General features: G+C 40.0%; 1 protein-coding gene across 3 annotated transcripts in view; it reads left to right on the top strand.

Moving 5' to 3' along the window:
• Positions 1-16,457, top strand: part of LOC111148913 (FRY like transcription coactivator) — a 262,986-nt gene that overhangs the window by 190,525 nt on the left and 56,004 nt on the right. For all 3 annotated transcript variants that reach the window (XM_022505700.1, XM_022505701.1, XM_022505702.1), the window contains 11 exons: positions 147-257; positions 1,219-1,373; positions 1,793-1,892; positions 3,679-3,847; positions 6,187-6,449; positions 7,463-7,603; positions 10,684-10,852; positions 12,736-12,820; positions 13,598-13,710; positions 14,666-14,816; positions 15,481-15,584. In XM_022505700.1, coding sequence (XP_022361408.1) covers positions 147-257; positions 1,219-1,373; positions 1,793-1,892; positions 3,679-3,847; positions 6,187-6,449; positions 7,463-7,603; positions 10,684-10,852; positions 12,736-12,820; positions 13,598-13,710; positions 14,666-14,816; positions 15,481-15,584 — 1,561 coding nt within the window. The remainder of the gene's footprint in view (positions 1-146; positions 258-1,218; positions 1,374-1,792; positions 1,893-3,678; positions 3,848-6,186; positions 6,450-7,462; positions 7,604-10,683; positions 10,853-12,735; positions 12,821-13,597; positions 13,711-14,665; positions 14,817-15,480; positions 15,585-16,457) is intronic.

Below are 16,457 nucleotides of genomic sequence, written 5' to 3' on the forward strand. Positions count from 1 at the left end.
CTATTATACTCTTCTTTGTAAAGGAAAGAATTAAAGATACTGTGGCTACATAATCATGAATAAAAATATCCTGCCTCTTCACATTAAGCAACCAACATAAAACCTCTTAAATGTTTTAAATGTAATTCTAATATTATTGTTTGAAGGCTATGTCTGCTGTACTATGTTGTGGCCCTGTTGCAGATAATGTAGGACTTTCATCAGATGGCTATTTGTACAAATGGTTGGATAACATTTTGGACTCTCTGGACAAAAAGGTGATTATGACGATTCCTTTAAGATTTCATAATAATCCACACTGCTTTATTTGGAATTATAGTATGACCCATTAAAAATAAGTCTTTTTTTAAAATTAGGTGAGAATTATATGCAGAAGGCGTGTTTTGTAAAATTAAATAGGATGCAATAATTTAAGAAATGTCTAATTCTCATTTATTACTTATTTAAATAATGTTAATTTCCTTTTTGTATTATATGATTAATGCGGTTGTCTCATGAGAGAGTTCTAGATCTGTAAATAAAATATTAATATACAATATGTTGAGCTCCACGGAAGAAATGTGTTATTTGTTATGTTTAATATCATTTTTTTGACCACTCTCCAATTAATCTTTCTTGCCTTCCCTTTTCCTCACTCCCCTCCTGTGCATGCCCAGACTTCACAATTTAAAATAGGACTTATTTTTTTTCCCCTCCAAATAATTTTTCTACTGGGTTATCAAAAACAAGAATAAAGCTTGATAAAAATAACTGGAGAGGTTAATAACTCACTTTTCTGAAAGCACTTAATCATTGTTCATACTCATCAGCCGCCTTCAGGGCTCTGCTGGAGGAGAGAATCGTACTACTTAAGAATCTTGTATAAAAAGCAGGAGACCAAGTATAATTTATCCGTGTCATTTTTTTTTCTTTTGTCTGAATAAAATGAGAAGGACTTGAACAAAAGGAGATTGAGTTTTGTGCTTAAATATAGTAAATATATATACTATATTATGGGTATAGTATATATACTACATATACAATATAGTATATACAATATATACAATATAGTATATATACTATATATACACACTATAAATACAAAAATACATATATACTATATTGCTAAATACATAACTATACTATGTATACTATTATGTATATATATATAGTATATATACTGTAGATATTGTATATATAAATTTTTTTGTCCTGGGCATTGTTGTGACCTTTACGTAGGTTCACCAGTTGGGCTGTGAGGCAGTTACATTACTGCTGGAACTGAACCCGGACCAGAGCAACCTGATGTACTGGGCTGTGGATCGATGTTACACTGGTTCCAAGAGAGTGGCAGCCGGCTGCTTTAAAGCCATAGCTAACGTATTCCAGAACAGGTACCCTACATACTGTCTTTCGTATTTTAGTTAGCTTTTGTTTGTTTGCTTCTTTCTTTCTTTCTTTCTTTTTGTTTTTAAATGTTTCCTTTTGAAGTCAGAAATACTAAGAAACCAGTATTTTCTTTCCTTGAGCTTTAATGAAATTTAACCAGAATAAGAATAATGATCACCAAAAATAAAATTTAAAAAAAAAAAAAAAAAAGAATAATGATCACCTTGCATCTGTTGTGTACCTTTTGCCTTTAAAAAAAAAAATAAAACAAAACAAAACAAAAAGCAAAAAAAAAAAAAAGAAAAAAAACCCACCTAGCCATAGGCTTAACACTTGATGTCTGCAGCCTTGCCCTTTGTATATCGTATTTATGAATGATGTGAAAGCCTCTAAAATTTCTCTAACATGTAAAATTTATCCCTAGGGATTATCAGTGTGACACAGTGATGCTTCTAAATCTGATACTGTTTAAAGCAGCTGATTCTTCTCGAAGTATCTATGAAGTTGCTATGCAACTGTTACAGGTTTGTAAGCAAATGTTAGTTAAACTATAAGTTATTGATGATTTAATGAAGCCTATAAATATTTAGCCTTTTCTTTTTTTAAGATTTATTTTTTAGAGAGGGAGAGCGTGGGGCAGGGAGGGGCAAAGGGAGAGGGAGAGAGAAACTCTAGCAGACTTTGTGCTCAGCGCAAAGCCCAACACAGGGCATAATCTCATGACCCTGAGATCACAAGCTGAGCCGAAACCAAGAGTTGGTCGCTCAACAGACTGTGCCACCCAGGCACCCTTGGGCTTTATTTTTAATAGGGAGGCATGGCACCAATTCCTGATTATCATTAAAAATAGAGGACAAAGAGAAGAGATGCCTGGGTGGGGCTCAGTCAGTTAAGCATCTACCTCGGGCTGAGGTCATGATCCCAGGGTCGTGGGATTGAGCCCCATATCTGGCTCCCTGCTCTGTGGGGAGTCTGCTTCTCTCTCCATCTCTGCCTACTGCTCCCCTTACTTGTGTTCTCTCTCTGTCTCTGTCAAATAAATCAATAAATAAATCTTAAAAAAAAAAAAGACAACAAAGATAATATGGGTCACTTAAGTCTGGAAATAATACAGACTATTCACAAATGAAACAAGATGGGATCGGGAGGGAGACAAACCATAAGAGACTCTTAACCTCACAAAACAAACTGAGGGTTGCCGGGGGCGGGGGGGCAGCAGGTAGGGAGAGGGTGGTGGGGTTATGGACATTGGGGAGGGTATGTGCTATGGTGAGTGCTGTGAAGTATGTAAACCTGGCGATTCACAGACCTGTACCCCTGGGGCTAATAATACATTATATGTTTATTAAAAAGTTAAAAATTATTAAAAAAAAATACAGACTTTTCAGAAATGTATTACAAAGGGCTTATGGATCTCCTCCGACATATACACACATATGCGCCTGTGTGTGTTCAAATGAAAATGGAGTGGTTAGGACTTCTGTGTGCCTGGAACTATCTCTGTCCAGCAGAGAAGAATATTGTGAGCCAAAGGTTTTTTTTTTGAGAACCAAATAAAAGTAATTAGCCCTTTTATGATATGCTTGTATAAATTTTCTTTATTAGACCTAGAAAAATAACCTAGAAAGTTAACTTACCAAGCATGGAGATTTTATAGTTATTATTATACAGTTGTTATACATTATTGTGTAGTAGACATTATTATACAGTTATTATTATACAGTATCTAACCAATTGATAATAAGATGTGGTTCTTCCCTCTTAACCAAGTTAAGAATGAGATTCAAGTAGATGCTGATTTTTCCAGAGGGTTTGACTAGTGGTACTGATGCTGGTAGCCACCATCTTGGGAATTATACCCTCATGGCTTTATTAATTATGAAAAAAGTTCAGTGCTGTACATTTACTTGGTATAACATTAAAATAATTTTTAGCTCATAGTCCATATTTAATCTTTATTTAACCAAGATCTGTTTGAGGATTTTTTTTCACTTATACATGTTTTATATAATCCTGTTTTTGAAATGGAAAGTGGCAAATCTTCTTCAAGTAATTGCAAGTTGCTAAAGTCATTTTCAGACTATGCTCCTAACCCAGACCGGTGGCATTAAGCACAAGGAGTGTAAAGCCTTCCGAACAGTTAAAGATCTTTTGCAAACATTCCTGGGAATTAGAAATTAACCTCTGAAATACTCTACAGTATGCATAACTATGTAATTTTTGAGCTGGAATAATTCTTAGAAGATTTTATGTTACAGTTATGGCTGAAATTCAGAGGACTCATAAAATCTCGCGTCTACATTCCTGCAGATCCTGGAACCGAAGATGTTTCGCTATGCCCACAAATTGGAAGTTCAGAGAACAGATGGAGTCCTCAGCCAGCTGTCTCCTCTGCCGCACCTGTACTCTGTTTCATATTATCAGTTATCCGAGGAATTAGCAAGGGCTTATCCTGAGCTAACTCTCGCCATATTCTCAGGTATGACCGTTGAACTTGTCCGTGGGTTTTCTTTAGCAGTCATTTCTAAAAAACTACTTGTAGGAAATTTAAATATAAGAAATTTGAGGTTGATTCAAAACAGAACATGTCTTTATGTAAAAAAATAATTTTTTTCCTTTAGTAAGAACATGTAATACTAATCTATCGTGGTAGATTTCTTATTAATGTAGTCTTTCCAAGGCTTCTTACTTTACCTTCCCTTCTCTACCCCGGGTGGGGGAGGGCTTCACATACAACTTTAAAATGTTTCTTTGATAGACACAGAACTTTCTAAATCTTCTAGTACGTACTTCATCTTGTGTATTGGTCTGTCTTTAATACTAGAAATGGGCAGCAATAAAGATACAGGTTTCTTTCCATAAGTAACACCTCTCATCATAGGGAAAGGTCCTGCACTGCTTGGAGCAAAACTGTTGCTAAGGGGGCACCTGGGTGGCTCAATGGGTTAAGCCTCTGCCTTTGGCTCAGGTCATGATCTTGGGGTCCTAGGATTGAGCCTCACATCGGGCTCTTTGCTCAGCAGGGAGCCTGCTTCCCCCATCTCTCTCTGCCTGCTTCTCTGCCAACTTGTGATCTCTCTCTCTCTGTGTCAAATAAATAAATAAAATCTTAAAAAAAAAAACAAAAACAAAAACCTATTACTAGGATTCCACATTGCTTTCTATTCCCATTTCCTTTTCTTGGAGAAATGACAGTTCCTTCCAGGGGTTTCCAGAACAGCAGCACTATGTGTCAGGCAAGATATCCTCTTTATCTGCATCTCTCAGGACTCAGATTTAAGACAGTTTTTTGTTTAAAATCTAGTTTAACCTTCCACTCAATGAACGTATTATTGTAAGTGTTCCTAGAGTGCTTTATCCTTCTACTGAAAATTTAATTTTAACACAGCACACTTAGGTAGTTTTTCTGCTTTCACTTGCTGTGAGATCTTATTTTAACCTGAAAATTGAACATGCACCGAAATGGCCATCCAGGAGATGACAAGATTCTGCTGTGGATCTTTCTTTCATTTGGCCTCAAGATTTAATGACCTTAGTTAGCCTTCTTGGAGCATCCTTCCACGGCGCCCGCTTCAGCAGTAGAAATAGTTTCCCATCCCTCACTAACCTGAACGGGGAAAAACCTATGTAAATCCTTCTAACAGTTCTTGAAGCAGTTTACCTGTCTGGTTTGCACTAGTAGACGGCAGTGATCGTGCCCCTTCCCTTTTCGTACTGCCCAGAGTCCTGATAGCCCTTTCGGGATCAGTGCGGATGGTTATCAGTGCAAAGCAGTGGCTGCCATGGACCCTGATTCTGCTCCTGGGCTGCTTCTCAGGGCTGCCACACACAAGGCAGAAGAGTCCAGCTGAGTCTCAGAGCTCAAGAAATTGGTGGGGATGGGGGATGGCAGCCGGGACATGTGGAGACCACGCCCACAGCTCAGTCGCCTTGTCCTTCACTTCTGTCTTCAGATAGTCTTGTCGTTAGGACCTGCTAATTATAACTCCTTTGCTGAAAATGGTCTGTTCTAAACCAAAATACAGCCTGTAAACCTGCTCAGTGCAGTTTTCACTTTTACTGCTTCTGAGGTAAGATGAGCAGAGTGTTTGTTAGGGATTGTATGGGGAAGGCTATCAGTAGAAACGTTGTCCACTTTGAAATTTGAGGGTCCTGCTCCTTCCTTTCTCTGGGACCAGTTGCGGTGATCTTTAAATGTTTTTCAGCTCCCTGGCTCTTCTCATCATTTTCTTCCTTTACACCCACTTCTGACCCTTTCCCCACCCACTTTACCTGCCTTGAGTGTCCACATTCACTTTTTCTCGTCCCTTATGCATCTTCATAAATGGCCTTCAGACTCCATTAGTGTGAGTTTCTTCTCTGTAAAGTTATTGAAGACTTCCTCACTGCTAACCCTAATCATCAGCTTTTGGTCTTCAATCTGTTGGCTACTTTGCCAAGCAATTGGTGTTAGTCACCTTACATTTCTTTAAATCCTGAGCTCTCATGATTTCTAGAAATTTTAATGTTTCCTGGTTTTCCTTCTGCTATGAGATGTTCCTTTTCTGTCACTTTTGATGGATTCTTTTCTTCTATCTTAAATATTTGTGTTCCCAGGCCACCTCCTCAAGAGACCCTGTCTCCCTGAGGGAGGTCATTGCTATCGCTGGGGCCTCCCCCGCTCCCACACATACCGCCGCCGCCTCCCCTGGTCAGGATCTCTTCATTCAGCTACTTTCAGAGCTCCAGGTCTTTCATTTCATACCAGAGGTAATTACAAATCAAAGGAAACAGAAATGATGCCGGTTGTTCCCTCTTTCGGCTTGTTTTTAATTACAGAGATAAGCCAGAGAATTCAGACCGCTCACCCCGCTGGGAGGCAAGTCATGCTGCACTATCTCTTACCCTGGATGAACAACATTGAGTTGGTCGATCTGAAACCTCTGCCCACAGCAAGGCGACATGATGAAGATGAGGAAGACGACTCCTTAAAAGACCGAGAGCTCATGGTGACCAGCAGGCGCTGGTTGCGAGGAGAAGGCTGGGGCTCTCCACAAGCCACTGCGATGGTTTTGAACAATCTAATGTACATGACAGCGAAGGTAAAGTGGAGTTGGTGTTCACAGTTGCTGCGCAGAACTATTTTTTTTTTTTTTTGGTTTGTCCATTTAAAAAAATTTTTTTTCATATTAACATATAATGTATTATTTGGTCCAGGGGTACAGGTCTGTGAATCATCAGTCTTACATACTTCACAGCACTCATCATAGCACATACCCTCCCCAATGTCCATAACCCCACCACCCTCTCCCTACCCCCTACCCCCCAGCAGCCCTCAGTTTCTTTCATGAGAAGAGTCTCTTATGGTTTGTCTCCCTCCTGATCCAATCTTGTTTCATTATTTCCTCCCTTCCCCACAGCCCCACTCCCTGCCTTTGAAATTTCTCATATCAGAGAGATCATATGATAATTGTCTTTCTCTGATTGACTTATTTCCCTTAGCATAATACCCTCTAGTTCCATCCACATCATTGCAAAATGGCAGGATTTCAGTGGGGGTGGGGGGTTGATGGCTGCATAGTATTCCATTGTGTGTGTGTATATATATATATATATATATATATATACCACATCTTCTTTATGCATTCATCTGTTGATGGACATCTAGGCTCTTTCTGTAGTTTGGCTATTGTGGACATTGCTGCTATAAACATTCGGGTGCATGTGCCCGTTTGGATCACTACATTTGTATCTTTAGGGTAAATACCCAGTATGCTGAACATAACTATTAAGAGGAATCATAAAGGGTAAAAATAGATGAAGAGATCAGATCATCCTGTGATAACCAAACAGATAATGGTCTGAAAAGAACCAAATTCCTTCCCTTAAAACACTTCTCATTGGATACAGGATATGGTCTTGAAGGGAGGAGAGAAAATCATGTATGATTAATGATGTTTATGTTTAGATTTAAAGAAATGTTTATTCCTCTAGAGGATGGAAAAGATTAAAGCTGTCTCTAAAAACATGAGTTTCTAATATTTCACGGTGTGACAAAGTTGGGTACTGAATACACAGTCATCACTGAAGTGTGTGCTGTGTGTCCTGCATCTAGTACGGGGACGAGCTGGCCTGGTCGGAGGTGGAGAATGTGTGGACCACGCTTGCAGACGGCTGGCCGAAAAACCTGAAAATCATTTTGCACTTTCTGATCAGTATTTGTGGAGTGAATAGTGAACCAAGCCTCTTGCCTTACGTATGTATTCAGGTTTATTTAATTATTATTTTATTTTTTGTGGCTTAGATTCTTTTTTTTTCTTTTCTTTTCTTTTTTTTTTTTGACAGACAGAGATCACAAGTAGGCAGGGTGTGGGAAGCAAGCTCCCACCAAGCAGAGAGCCTGATGCAGGGCTCGATCCCAGGATGCTGGGATCATGACCTGAGCTGCAGGCAGAGGCTTTAACCCACTGAGCGACCCAGGCACCCCTATTATCATTTTTTTAAAGTAATACTTACCTGGTTTCTTATAATACCAGAAGGTGGGCAGCAGGAGAGCAGCAGAAGCAAAGGCCCACAGTAGGGACTCTGCCTGGAAATCAGCACATGCCTTTGTCCGTTGCTTCATTCAACCGCTGTCATCTGGCCTTGACCACAGGCCAGTTGCTTTTCTAGATTCTGAGCATTTCAGTCCAAAGGGTGATGGAGATTTTATTCTTTGAACCTCCGCCTAATGTATTTAATGAGTAAACCAGTAAATTAATACAGTACAGTCTTGATCAGGGCTACAGAGGAAAATTGCAGGGTACTGAGCATGAATAACTGAGAAACCACAGCTCTCTGGGAGGAGTAGAGATGATCCCCAAGGTGAAGTCATCTAGAAGTGAGACCAAAAAATTGAGAATGTTCATGCTTTCTTCTAGGCAGGAGCTGGATAGGAGATCAGTATGGTGAGTGAGAGAGCTCAGTGCTTGTAGAATGGCGCTGACAGCTTCCAGAAGCAGGGGGAAGCGTAGGAAAGAGGTATGCAGTGAAGACTGTCACAGTCTTTACCTTCTGGAGGGGAAAGCATTGCTTACATCTGCTTAAGTGGAGAGTAACACGAGAATGTGAAACATGAAGGTTCGACTGGAGGCACACAGGCGGACCAGTGCACACGTGTATGTGCACACATCGATGTCAGGCAGGACCCTAAAATCATGACCTGAGCCTAGATCAAGAGTCGGTGCTTAACCGACTGAGCCACCCAGGCGCCCCGTCCCTGGGCACATCCTAAAATATGCTTCATTATATCATACCAGAAATCTTACAATGATTACCCATTGATAACTGACCTACACACAGCTCTGTATCTATTGCTGTCTTCCCAGAGCCTAGACTAGTGCCTAGCACATAGAAGGCACCTGTAATTGGATAGAAGGATGTGTGAGTTGGGCTGGAAGAAGAAACAGGCATGAAGTAATAATGCCAAGAAGCCAAGATGAAATTTAGGGAATAACCATTTGCCAGGAACTTAAAAAAGGAGCGATTTTTAATGACCGTCATAATTTCTCAATTTTCATTCTTAATCGCTTATTCTAGGCCAGGCATGGCATAAGCACCTCATCTACATTGTTCCATTGAATTCTTAGATCCGCGTGTGTGAAGATTACGGCGCAGTTCTATGGATGAATACAACAGGGCAGAGAGAAGAGTAACTTCTTCAACAATGAGCAGCTATGAGCTCTGTCACTTAGTAGAGTGAATTCCTACTTTGTGGAGAAGCCTGGCTGCTTTCTCACAGTCAGATGGATTAAAGGCACAGAGGCAGGAATGCATCTAGCAGGGTCAGGAGGTGACTGAGTCTGAGAACAGAGACTTAGCGAAGAGTTAAAGCGGTTTGGATAAAGACAGAGCTGTGTGTAGGTCTGTTATCAATGGGTAATCTTTATGAGATTTCTGGTATGATATAATAAAGCATATTCTAAGATTTGCCCAGGGTGGGGCTCCTGGGTGGCTCAGTGGGCTAAGCCTCTGCCTTCAGCTCAGGTCATGATCTCGGGGTCCTGGGATCAAGCCCCGCATCGGGCTCTCTGCTCAGCAGGGAGCCTGCTACCCCCCTCTCTCTCTGCCTGCCTTCCTGCCTACTTGTGATCTCTCTGTCAAATAAATAAATAAATAATCCTAAAAAAAAGAAGAAGAAGAAGAAGATTTTCCCAGGGTGGGGCGTCTGGGTGGCTCATTTGGTTAAGCACCCGAGTCTTGATTTGGGCTTGGGTCATGATCTTGGGGTCCTGGGATGGGGCCCCGAGTTGGGCTCCACATTCAGTGGGGAGTCTTCTTGAGCTGCTTTCTCTCCCTCTCCCTCTGTCCCTCCCCACTCTGTCTAAAAATCAATCAATCAGTCTTAAAAAAAATAAATAAGATTTGACCTGGGGTCACGTAAAGCAGAGTTGCCCAGTTGTCTGTGGGTTGGTGAATCACCAGGGTATCTGGTTCTGGCTCCGGGGGGTGAGGGTGGGGCCCGAGATCCTGTATTTCTAGCAGCTCCCCCTCCCCCAACCCCCATGATGATGCCTGTGCTGACAGGACCACGTTTTTTAAGCGCAAGGATTGAAGTACAAAGAAAAAAAGAGGCTGATTAGTTAGTATTGTAACATATTCATTAATATATATTACCGAGACAGAATGCATACTGCTGAAATTTTTTTCACTTATTTAACTCAAACTATGTACTAGGCATGTTTAAAGTGCATTCTTAAATTTACTTAATCCTAACGACTCTAGGAAGTAGGTGTCGTCCCCATTCTACAGAAGAGAAAACCGAGAGTAACTGTGCAGTCACATAGCTACCAAGTGTCTACACCCCAGTCCACTCTGTGTGGTCTGGGTTCTAGTTCAGCTCTAGTTCTTTGCTTGTAATCACTACTCTGCACCTGCTGGGTTAAATACAGAGTCTTAGTAGGGGAAGCAGAATAAAAAATTCTGTGTTTGAAGTCTAAGGGAAACGTTGGGATGATATTATTAATTGAAATCTCTCCATTAAAAAGACACTGATTTATAGGAAAGCAGTTATCTTTTGCTTTTTTAAAAAAAAAAAAAAAAAGCAGAATAGTAAGGAAGTAGATAATGTGGAAACCATTAAACAGGTCATCCCGATTAAATCTAACTCTGAGGGCCAGGGAACACCGTCTTTATAAAGCCAACTAACGTCTTACTGCCAATTGATGTTCAGATTTAAGTTGGGCTTATTTAAATACCATTTCGAATGGATCTTAGCTGATAAAATCTGCTTCGAGACCCAATTTATGAAAGAAAAGTTGTCCTTTTTCTCTTCTGAACCGTTTTCTCTTGTGACAGGTGAAGAAAGTTATTGTCTATTTAGGTAGAGACAAAACCATGCAGTTGCTGGAAGAGCTGGTGAGTGAGCTCCAGCTGACCGACCCCGTCAGCTCAGGCGTCACTCACATGGATAACCCCCCGTACTACCGCATCACTTCCAGCTACAAAATCCCTTCCGTCACCTCAGGTAAGAAGTCCCTTAAAACCGACCCCTTGGTCTCCGAAGAGAAGCTTTACCTAACTGTTCAGCTCAGCGGGCCTTTGCTTTCAACAGCGTCAGGAAACACAAAAGCCATCATGAGTCCCGTGTGGGGACCAACTTGACAGGACTTTGTAAATCCTCACAGGAGTGAAGAAGTTGGACCGCGAAAGGGTTCTTAGTATTATAGAGGGAAACAGACTTACACATATGTGTGTGGAACTGGAATATAGATTTATATACCCTTATACTACAAGCATTTTTAAAATAAGTATAATTAGTATCTTAAATATAGAAAAGGCTTACTTATTGACCTACTCTGTAATTTCATATTATAATTATTTGGGCGTATATGATACCTAATGTCCAGTCATGTGAGTGTTATATGTATGTACAGATATAATCACAGTAATATTTTCAGTTGCAGAAACTACATCCCTGAGGGAAGAACTGCCTCTGAAAATCAGTGTAATATCAGGACTATTTTCGATTATATTTCCGTGAAGTTCTTTGTCACTCAGTTTCTATGAAATGTTTCTGGCATGTTAATAACATCTGTGTAATTAGAAATATTTCATAATTTATTTCTTGTCATCTATTTTCATCTCTTAGCTCCTTTTGTTCTGCTTTCTAAGGGATTTCTGATAACACTTCCCTTGAGTTTTTCATATCTGTCAGAATGTTAATTCCAAAGAGTTTATTTTTTAATGAATTTTTTTTAGGAGCGCCTTATTCATGTTTCATGGTTGGGCTGTCATCTATAATTAATTTTCTTCTCCCTGCAGAAGAGCCTGTTTTCTCTATATTGCTCTGTTTTGATTTGTCTTAGTAAAAGCTTTCCTCAAAAGCCTACCAATTCTAGATCTGTATTTTTTGATACAGAGTAGAATATTGAAAAGTTGATTGGATATTTTATAGGTATATATGGAGCTTGTTGACTTTGTCATTTGTTGTGTGATGATTTCACTGATGAAAGTGTCTATAGGTCTCTTCTCTTGGACTAATCCAGTTACGCAGACAAAACTCTACTAGTCGTCTACCCAAAGTAGAGTGTATAGGGCTGTGTGTATGTACACATACATAGAATCCATAGATAGACATACACACGTACACGCAACATTGTCTTCATGCCTTCTGGTAGCCCAGTGGGGTGAGAAGCTTTCAAGGGGATACCATCTCATGTTTTCGTGTGTGTATTTTCCCTCAATCCCCCTATTCTCAATGAAGTTCTTCCTCTTTCAGCTGTTAAATAATGTGCCCTAGTCCAGACTGTTAAATAATGTGCCCTAGTCCAGAAATCTTTGATTTACTCTTATCAGAAAAGAATCCTGGGGGCACCTGGCTGGCTAAGTTGGAAGAACATGCACCTCTTGATCTCAGGGTCATGAATTCGAGGCCTATGTTGGATATAGAAATTACTTAAATGCGTAAAGTTGAAAAAAAAAAGATTTCTGGAAGTGGAGGGGCATAGATCTTGGGGACCAACTACTTCTGAAATAGATTTTCAACCAAGCCCGCTATTTTAGTAACATTTCTAACCTCTACACCCAGAGATACTCAGTGCTGCTAATGCCTGAGTCTTTGGGAGGTTCAGCAATAAAGATATGGATGCTTCTTGGTCTCCCCCACTACCAGCTTAGGATTCAGCCTTCTCAAAGCTGACTTGCTTCTTATCCCTTTGTTTTCAAGCTTCTAAACTTTGGTTGCTGTTGTCTCCTTTCCCTCTTGGTCATTATGAGTACATTTCTTTTGAAAAATCACCTTGCTCTCATTTTAGTGGAGTTTTAACATCTGTAATTTTGAAATCTTTTGTTCTTACTGAGTTATCCCAGGCTTTAAGCTCACAGATAACGTTTCATTTCTGATTGCAGGAACTACTTCCAGTAGCAATACAATGGTAGCTCCCATAGATGGCAATCCTGATAATAAGCCCATTAAAGAGAGTATTGAAGAGAGGTAAGTAGCTCTCTGTCCTTCATTAGCCTTTCAGGTTGACAGATACTATTAGCACCAGAATAAATGATCATTTCTGCATTGCAATGTATGTTTCATTGAATGTATATTTCAAAATTCTAGTGAAGAAATATATTTCCGTTGTGGAAATTTTCCACCATGACTGTTGCATCATCAGAATGCTGATGTGCTAGATTCTTTTATGTGCTCTAATGGATGATAGATTATGTCCAGTCTTTTTGTGTTGTCTGCATTTTTAGAGCTTTCTAAATGGCTGTTTACTCTGTTTTTGATAAACTGGGTTTCACCAGAACATTATTACCACAACAGTTTAAGAAAAGTCTTCAGGTAGAAATAATTGACTTAAAAGCTTAAGCTTGGGGTGCCTGGGTGGCTCATGGGTTTGTGTTGGCTCTATCTCGGTTAAGCGTCTGCCTTCCGCTTAGGTCTTGATCCCGGAGTCCTGGGATCGAGCCTCGAGTTGGGCTTCCTGCTCGGCAGGGAGCCTGCTTCTCCCTCTCCTTCTGCCTGCAGCTCTGCTACTTGTGCTCGCTCTCTCTCTCTCTCTCTCTCTCTCGCTGGCATATAAATAAACAAAATATTTTTTAAAAAATAAAAAAAAAAGCTTAAGCTTTTTAACTATATGGTGGAAATTAGGATATATCATAGGAAGCTTTTGTCAGTATTTTCTGTACTGTGTTCTATTTTAAACATAGAAAGTGAAAGTACAAATACCATTCTACCGTGAACTGTGACTAACTGCCATGATCATTCCCATAGCTATGTGCACCTTGACATCTACAGTGGACTAAGCAGTCACTTAAATCGTCAGCATCACAGACTAGAATCTCGATACAGTAGCAGCTCGGGAGGATCTTATGAAGAAGAAAAAAGTAATAAATTCCACATGTTTTTTTTATGACTATAATGGCGAGGTGTATTATTATGTTGATGCCAGTGAATATATTTTTCTGATAAGTTGTTTTTAAGAGGAGTATTTAAGTGCCACTGATGGTGTTCCAACATAATCCGAAATGTCCTGATTTTAAGCAGCAGCTCGAATGGGGGAAATTTGTTTTCAAAGCACAGGTTCCCTTATAGATAAATCAAAGGGAACATAAGAATTGGTTCTCGAGAAGCACCGTAGACACTGGCTACAGCCTGCTTTTTCTACCAGGTTTGCTCTTTCTCTGTGGATTCACATTTTACTGGAAAATTCGCCCTTGCAGTCACAAAGTGCATGTCCACCCAAGTCTCCCTCTTAACACTGGGGGAGAGTGGAATAGAGGCACCAGCCTTCAGACTGGGAAGGGACCCTGAAGGTGATCTGGTCCAATCTCCTCACTTTGCACATGATGGAACTGAGGTCCAGAGAGGTTAAGTGACTTACCCATGTCACACAGAATTCACATTTCCTGATGTCATTTTTTCACCGCACCCTACAGCCCCGCTGCGGTAAAGCAGATTTCCTTTTACATGGGTTTGTGTTGGCCCTATCTCAGGAAATTTAGAATGGAGTAACTTACCAAGAAGGCCCTTGCTACAAGGCAGCTTCACCTCTGATGGGGTTCATGGCTTGGACATCAATTATGGAGTCTAACAGAGTGCGAATATAGTTTTGCTTTGCTATAAACGATGGAATCTAAACTGATAGTTCTTTCTGTCTCTGATTTGCTTAACTTGACAATAGTTGTGCTCAGGTCTTCCTAGCAAACCTATGTCAAAAAAGAGTGGGAAGTTATTTTCTTATCACTTTCCAATGCTGTAAATAGATGGTGTCTTACTAGAGTTTGCTTATGTTGGCAGAAAATAGATGGTGTAGAAAATGAGATCATTTTATTTTGATAGGTGATTCAATGCCACTTTATTCTAATTGGCGACTGAAAGTGATGGAGCATAATCAAGGAGAGCCACTACCCTTCCCACCAGCTGGAGGCTGCTGGTCACCACTGGTGGATTACTTGCCTGAAACGTCATCACCTGGATTACCTCTTCACAGGTGGACCACAGCGTCATTCCTATTTCATATGAGCCAAATCGCTGCTTAACACTTTCAGCTTTCTTTTTGCTATCTGACAACACGGCATAAGAGCAGTTTCTTTCTTTTGGTACTGCAACAGATGAGATCCATGTGTTTAGAGTTCAAGAAATCTACAGACTCAGAATTCTGTTTACAATTAATATTATTAAATCTCCTTCTGCCGCTGCTTTTCTGGGTGTCTGGCATAGTTACTTGACCTTTCTGGGACCCAGTTACTACATCTGAAAAATAATCTATGGCACTAGGCATTATTATTTTGAATTGTGTTAAAACTGAATTCTACTTAGCGAAATCACAATAGAACAGTTACCGCATTCTCTCAAAATTTATTAATGTATCAGACACGTACTGAACACCTACTATGTGGCAGGCAGTGTGCTAGGTGTCAGGGTTGAAGATGAAGAAATTATGGCCCTTGACTTTGGGGAGCCCTTAGCAGGTAATGTTTTATTCTAAAACTATCACTTAATGGTTTCTTCAGCTATATTTCTTTTCATCTTTTTTTCTTGAGAAGTTGTATTTTTCCATAAAATACATTATTAAAAAGTCTTCAAGTAACTGGCGTAAGATTTTCTCCAAGTTGACTCGGATAGAACATTAATAGCACTCTCATTTGTCACAGGTGTAACATAGCCGTGATCCTTTTGACTGATCTGATCATTGATCACAGTGTGAAGGTGGAATGGGGAAGCTACCTCCATCTTCTTCTTCATGCAATTTTTATAGGTAATAAATATTGCTTCTAACTCAATGTCACATTATATTTCTACAATAATTTAAAGACAGTCTGTTTTTTTGGTGTTTCTACTGTCGTTCTGTTGTATATCATTTCCATAATGCCTTTTATAGTGATTCTCATGGCCCAGTAGGGACTTAGTCCTTACCTCTCTCTTAACCACAAATAGGTCTTCTGTCCTCATTCCCACTCCTGTTCTGCGGCCCCTCCACTGCTCACAAACACACCCTCTATTAGGAAAAATTCGGGAGCTATAGCAAGAGTAAAGTTAATTTACCTCTGGAACCGGAAACTTCCAGTGTAAATGGAAAATTAAAATGGGTCCTAAGTGTTTCCCAAAAGAATGGGATTTTGGACAGCCTGATTATTGAAACTCCACTGGGCCCTCAGTCACAGACACATGGGGTCCATCCCATCAGCAGTCCTTTTCATGCTCATAGAATTGACTTCCTGAAGCAGGTCAGGGTAGCCATCTTCTCCACAGTTTTCCTGACATGCACACTTATTATATATGTATTCATTTCTTGGATAATCAAACATCTACTGACTTTCTGTTATATGCTAGGCACAAAAAATCTTGCCTTTATGAAATTCATTTACATAAAGTGTTATGTAACAGTAATTTTTTTTTTTTTTTTTTTTTCATTTTAAGAGAGAAAGAGAAGGGGAGTTGGAGAAGGGCAAAGGGAGAGGGAGGAAGAGAGAATCCCAATCAGGCTCCACGCCCAGCATAGAGCCTGATGTGGGACTCGATCTTACAACCCTGAGACCATGACCTGAGCCGAAATTAAAAGTTGGACATTCAGCCAAATGAGCTACCCAGGCACCCCCAGAGTAATAATAATCCCTAATAGATTGCTAAA

The sequence above is a fragment of the Enhydra lutris genome, unplaced genomic scaffold, assembly GCF_002288905.1.
Source record: "Enhydra lutris kenyoni isolate GAN:26980312 unplaced genomic scaffold, ASM228890v2 scaffoldscaffold21, whole genome shotgun sequence".
NCBI classification, from domain to species: Eukaryota; Metazoa; Chordata; class Mammalia; order Carnivora; family Mustelidae; genus Enhydra; species Enhydra lutris.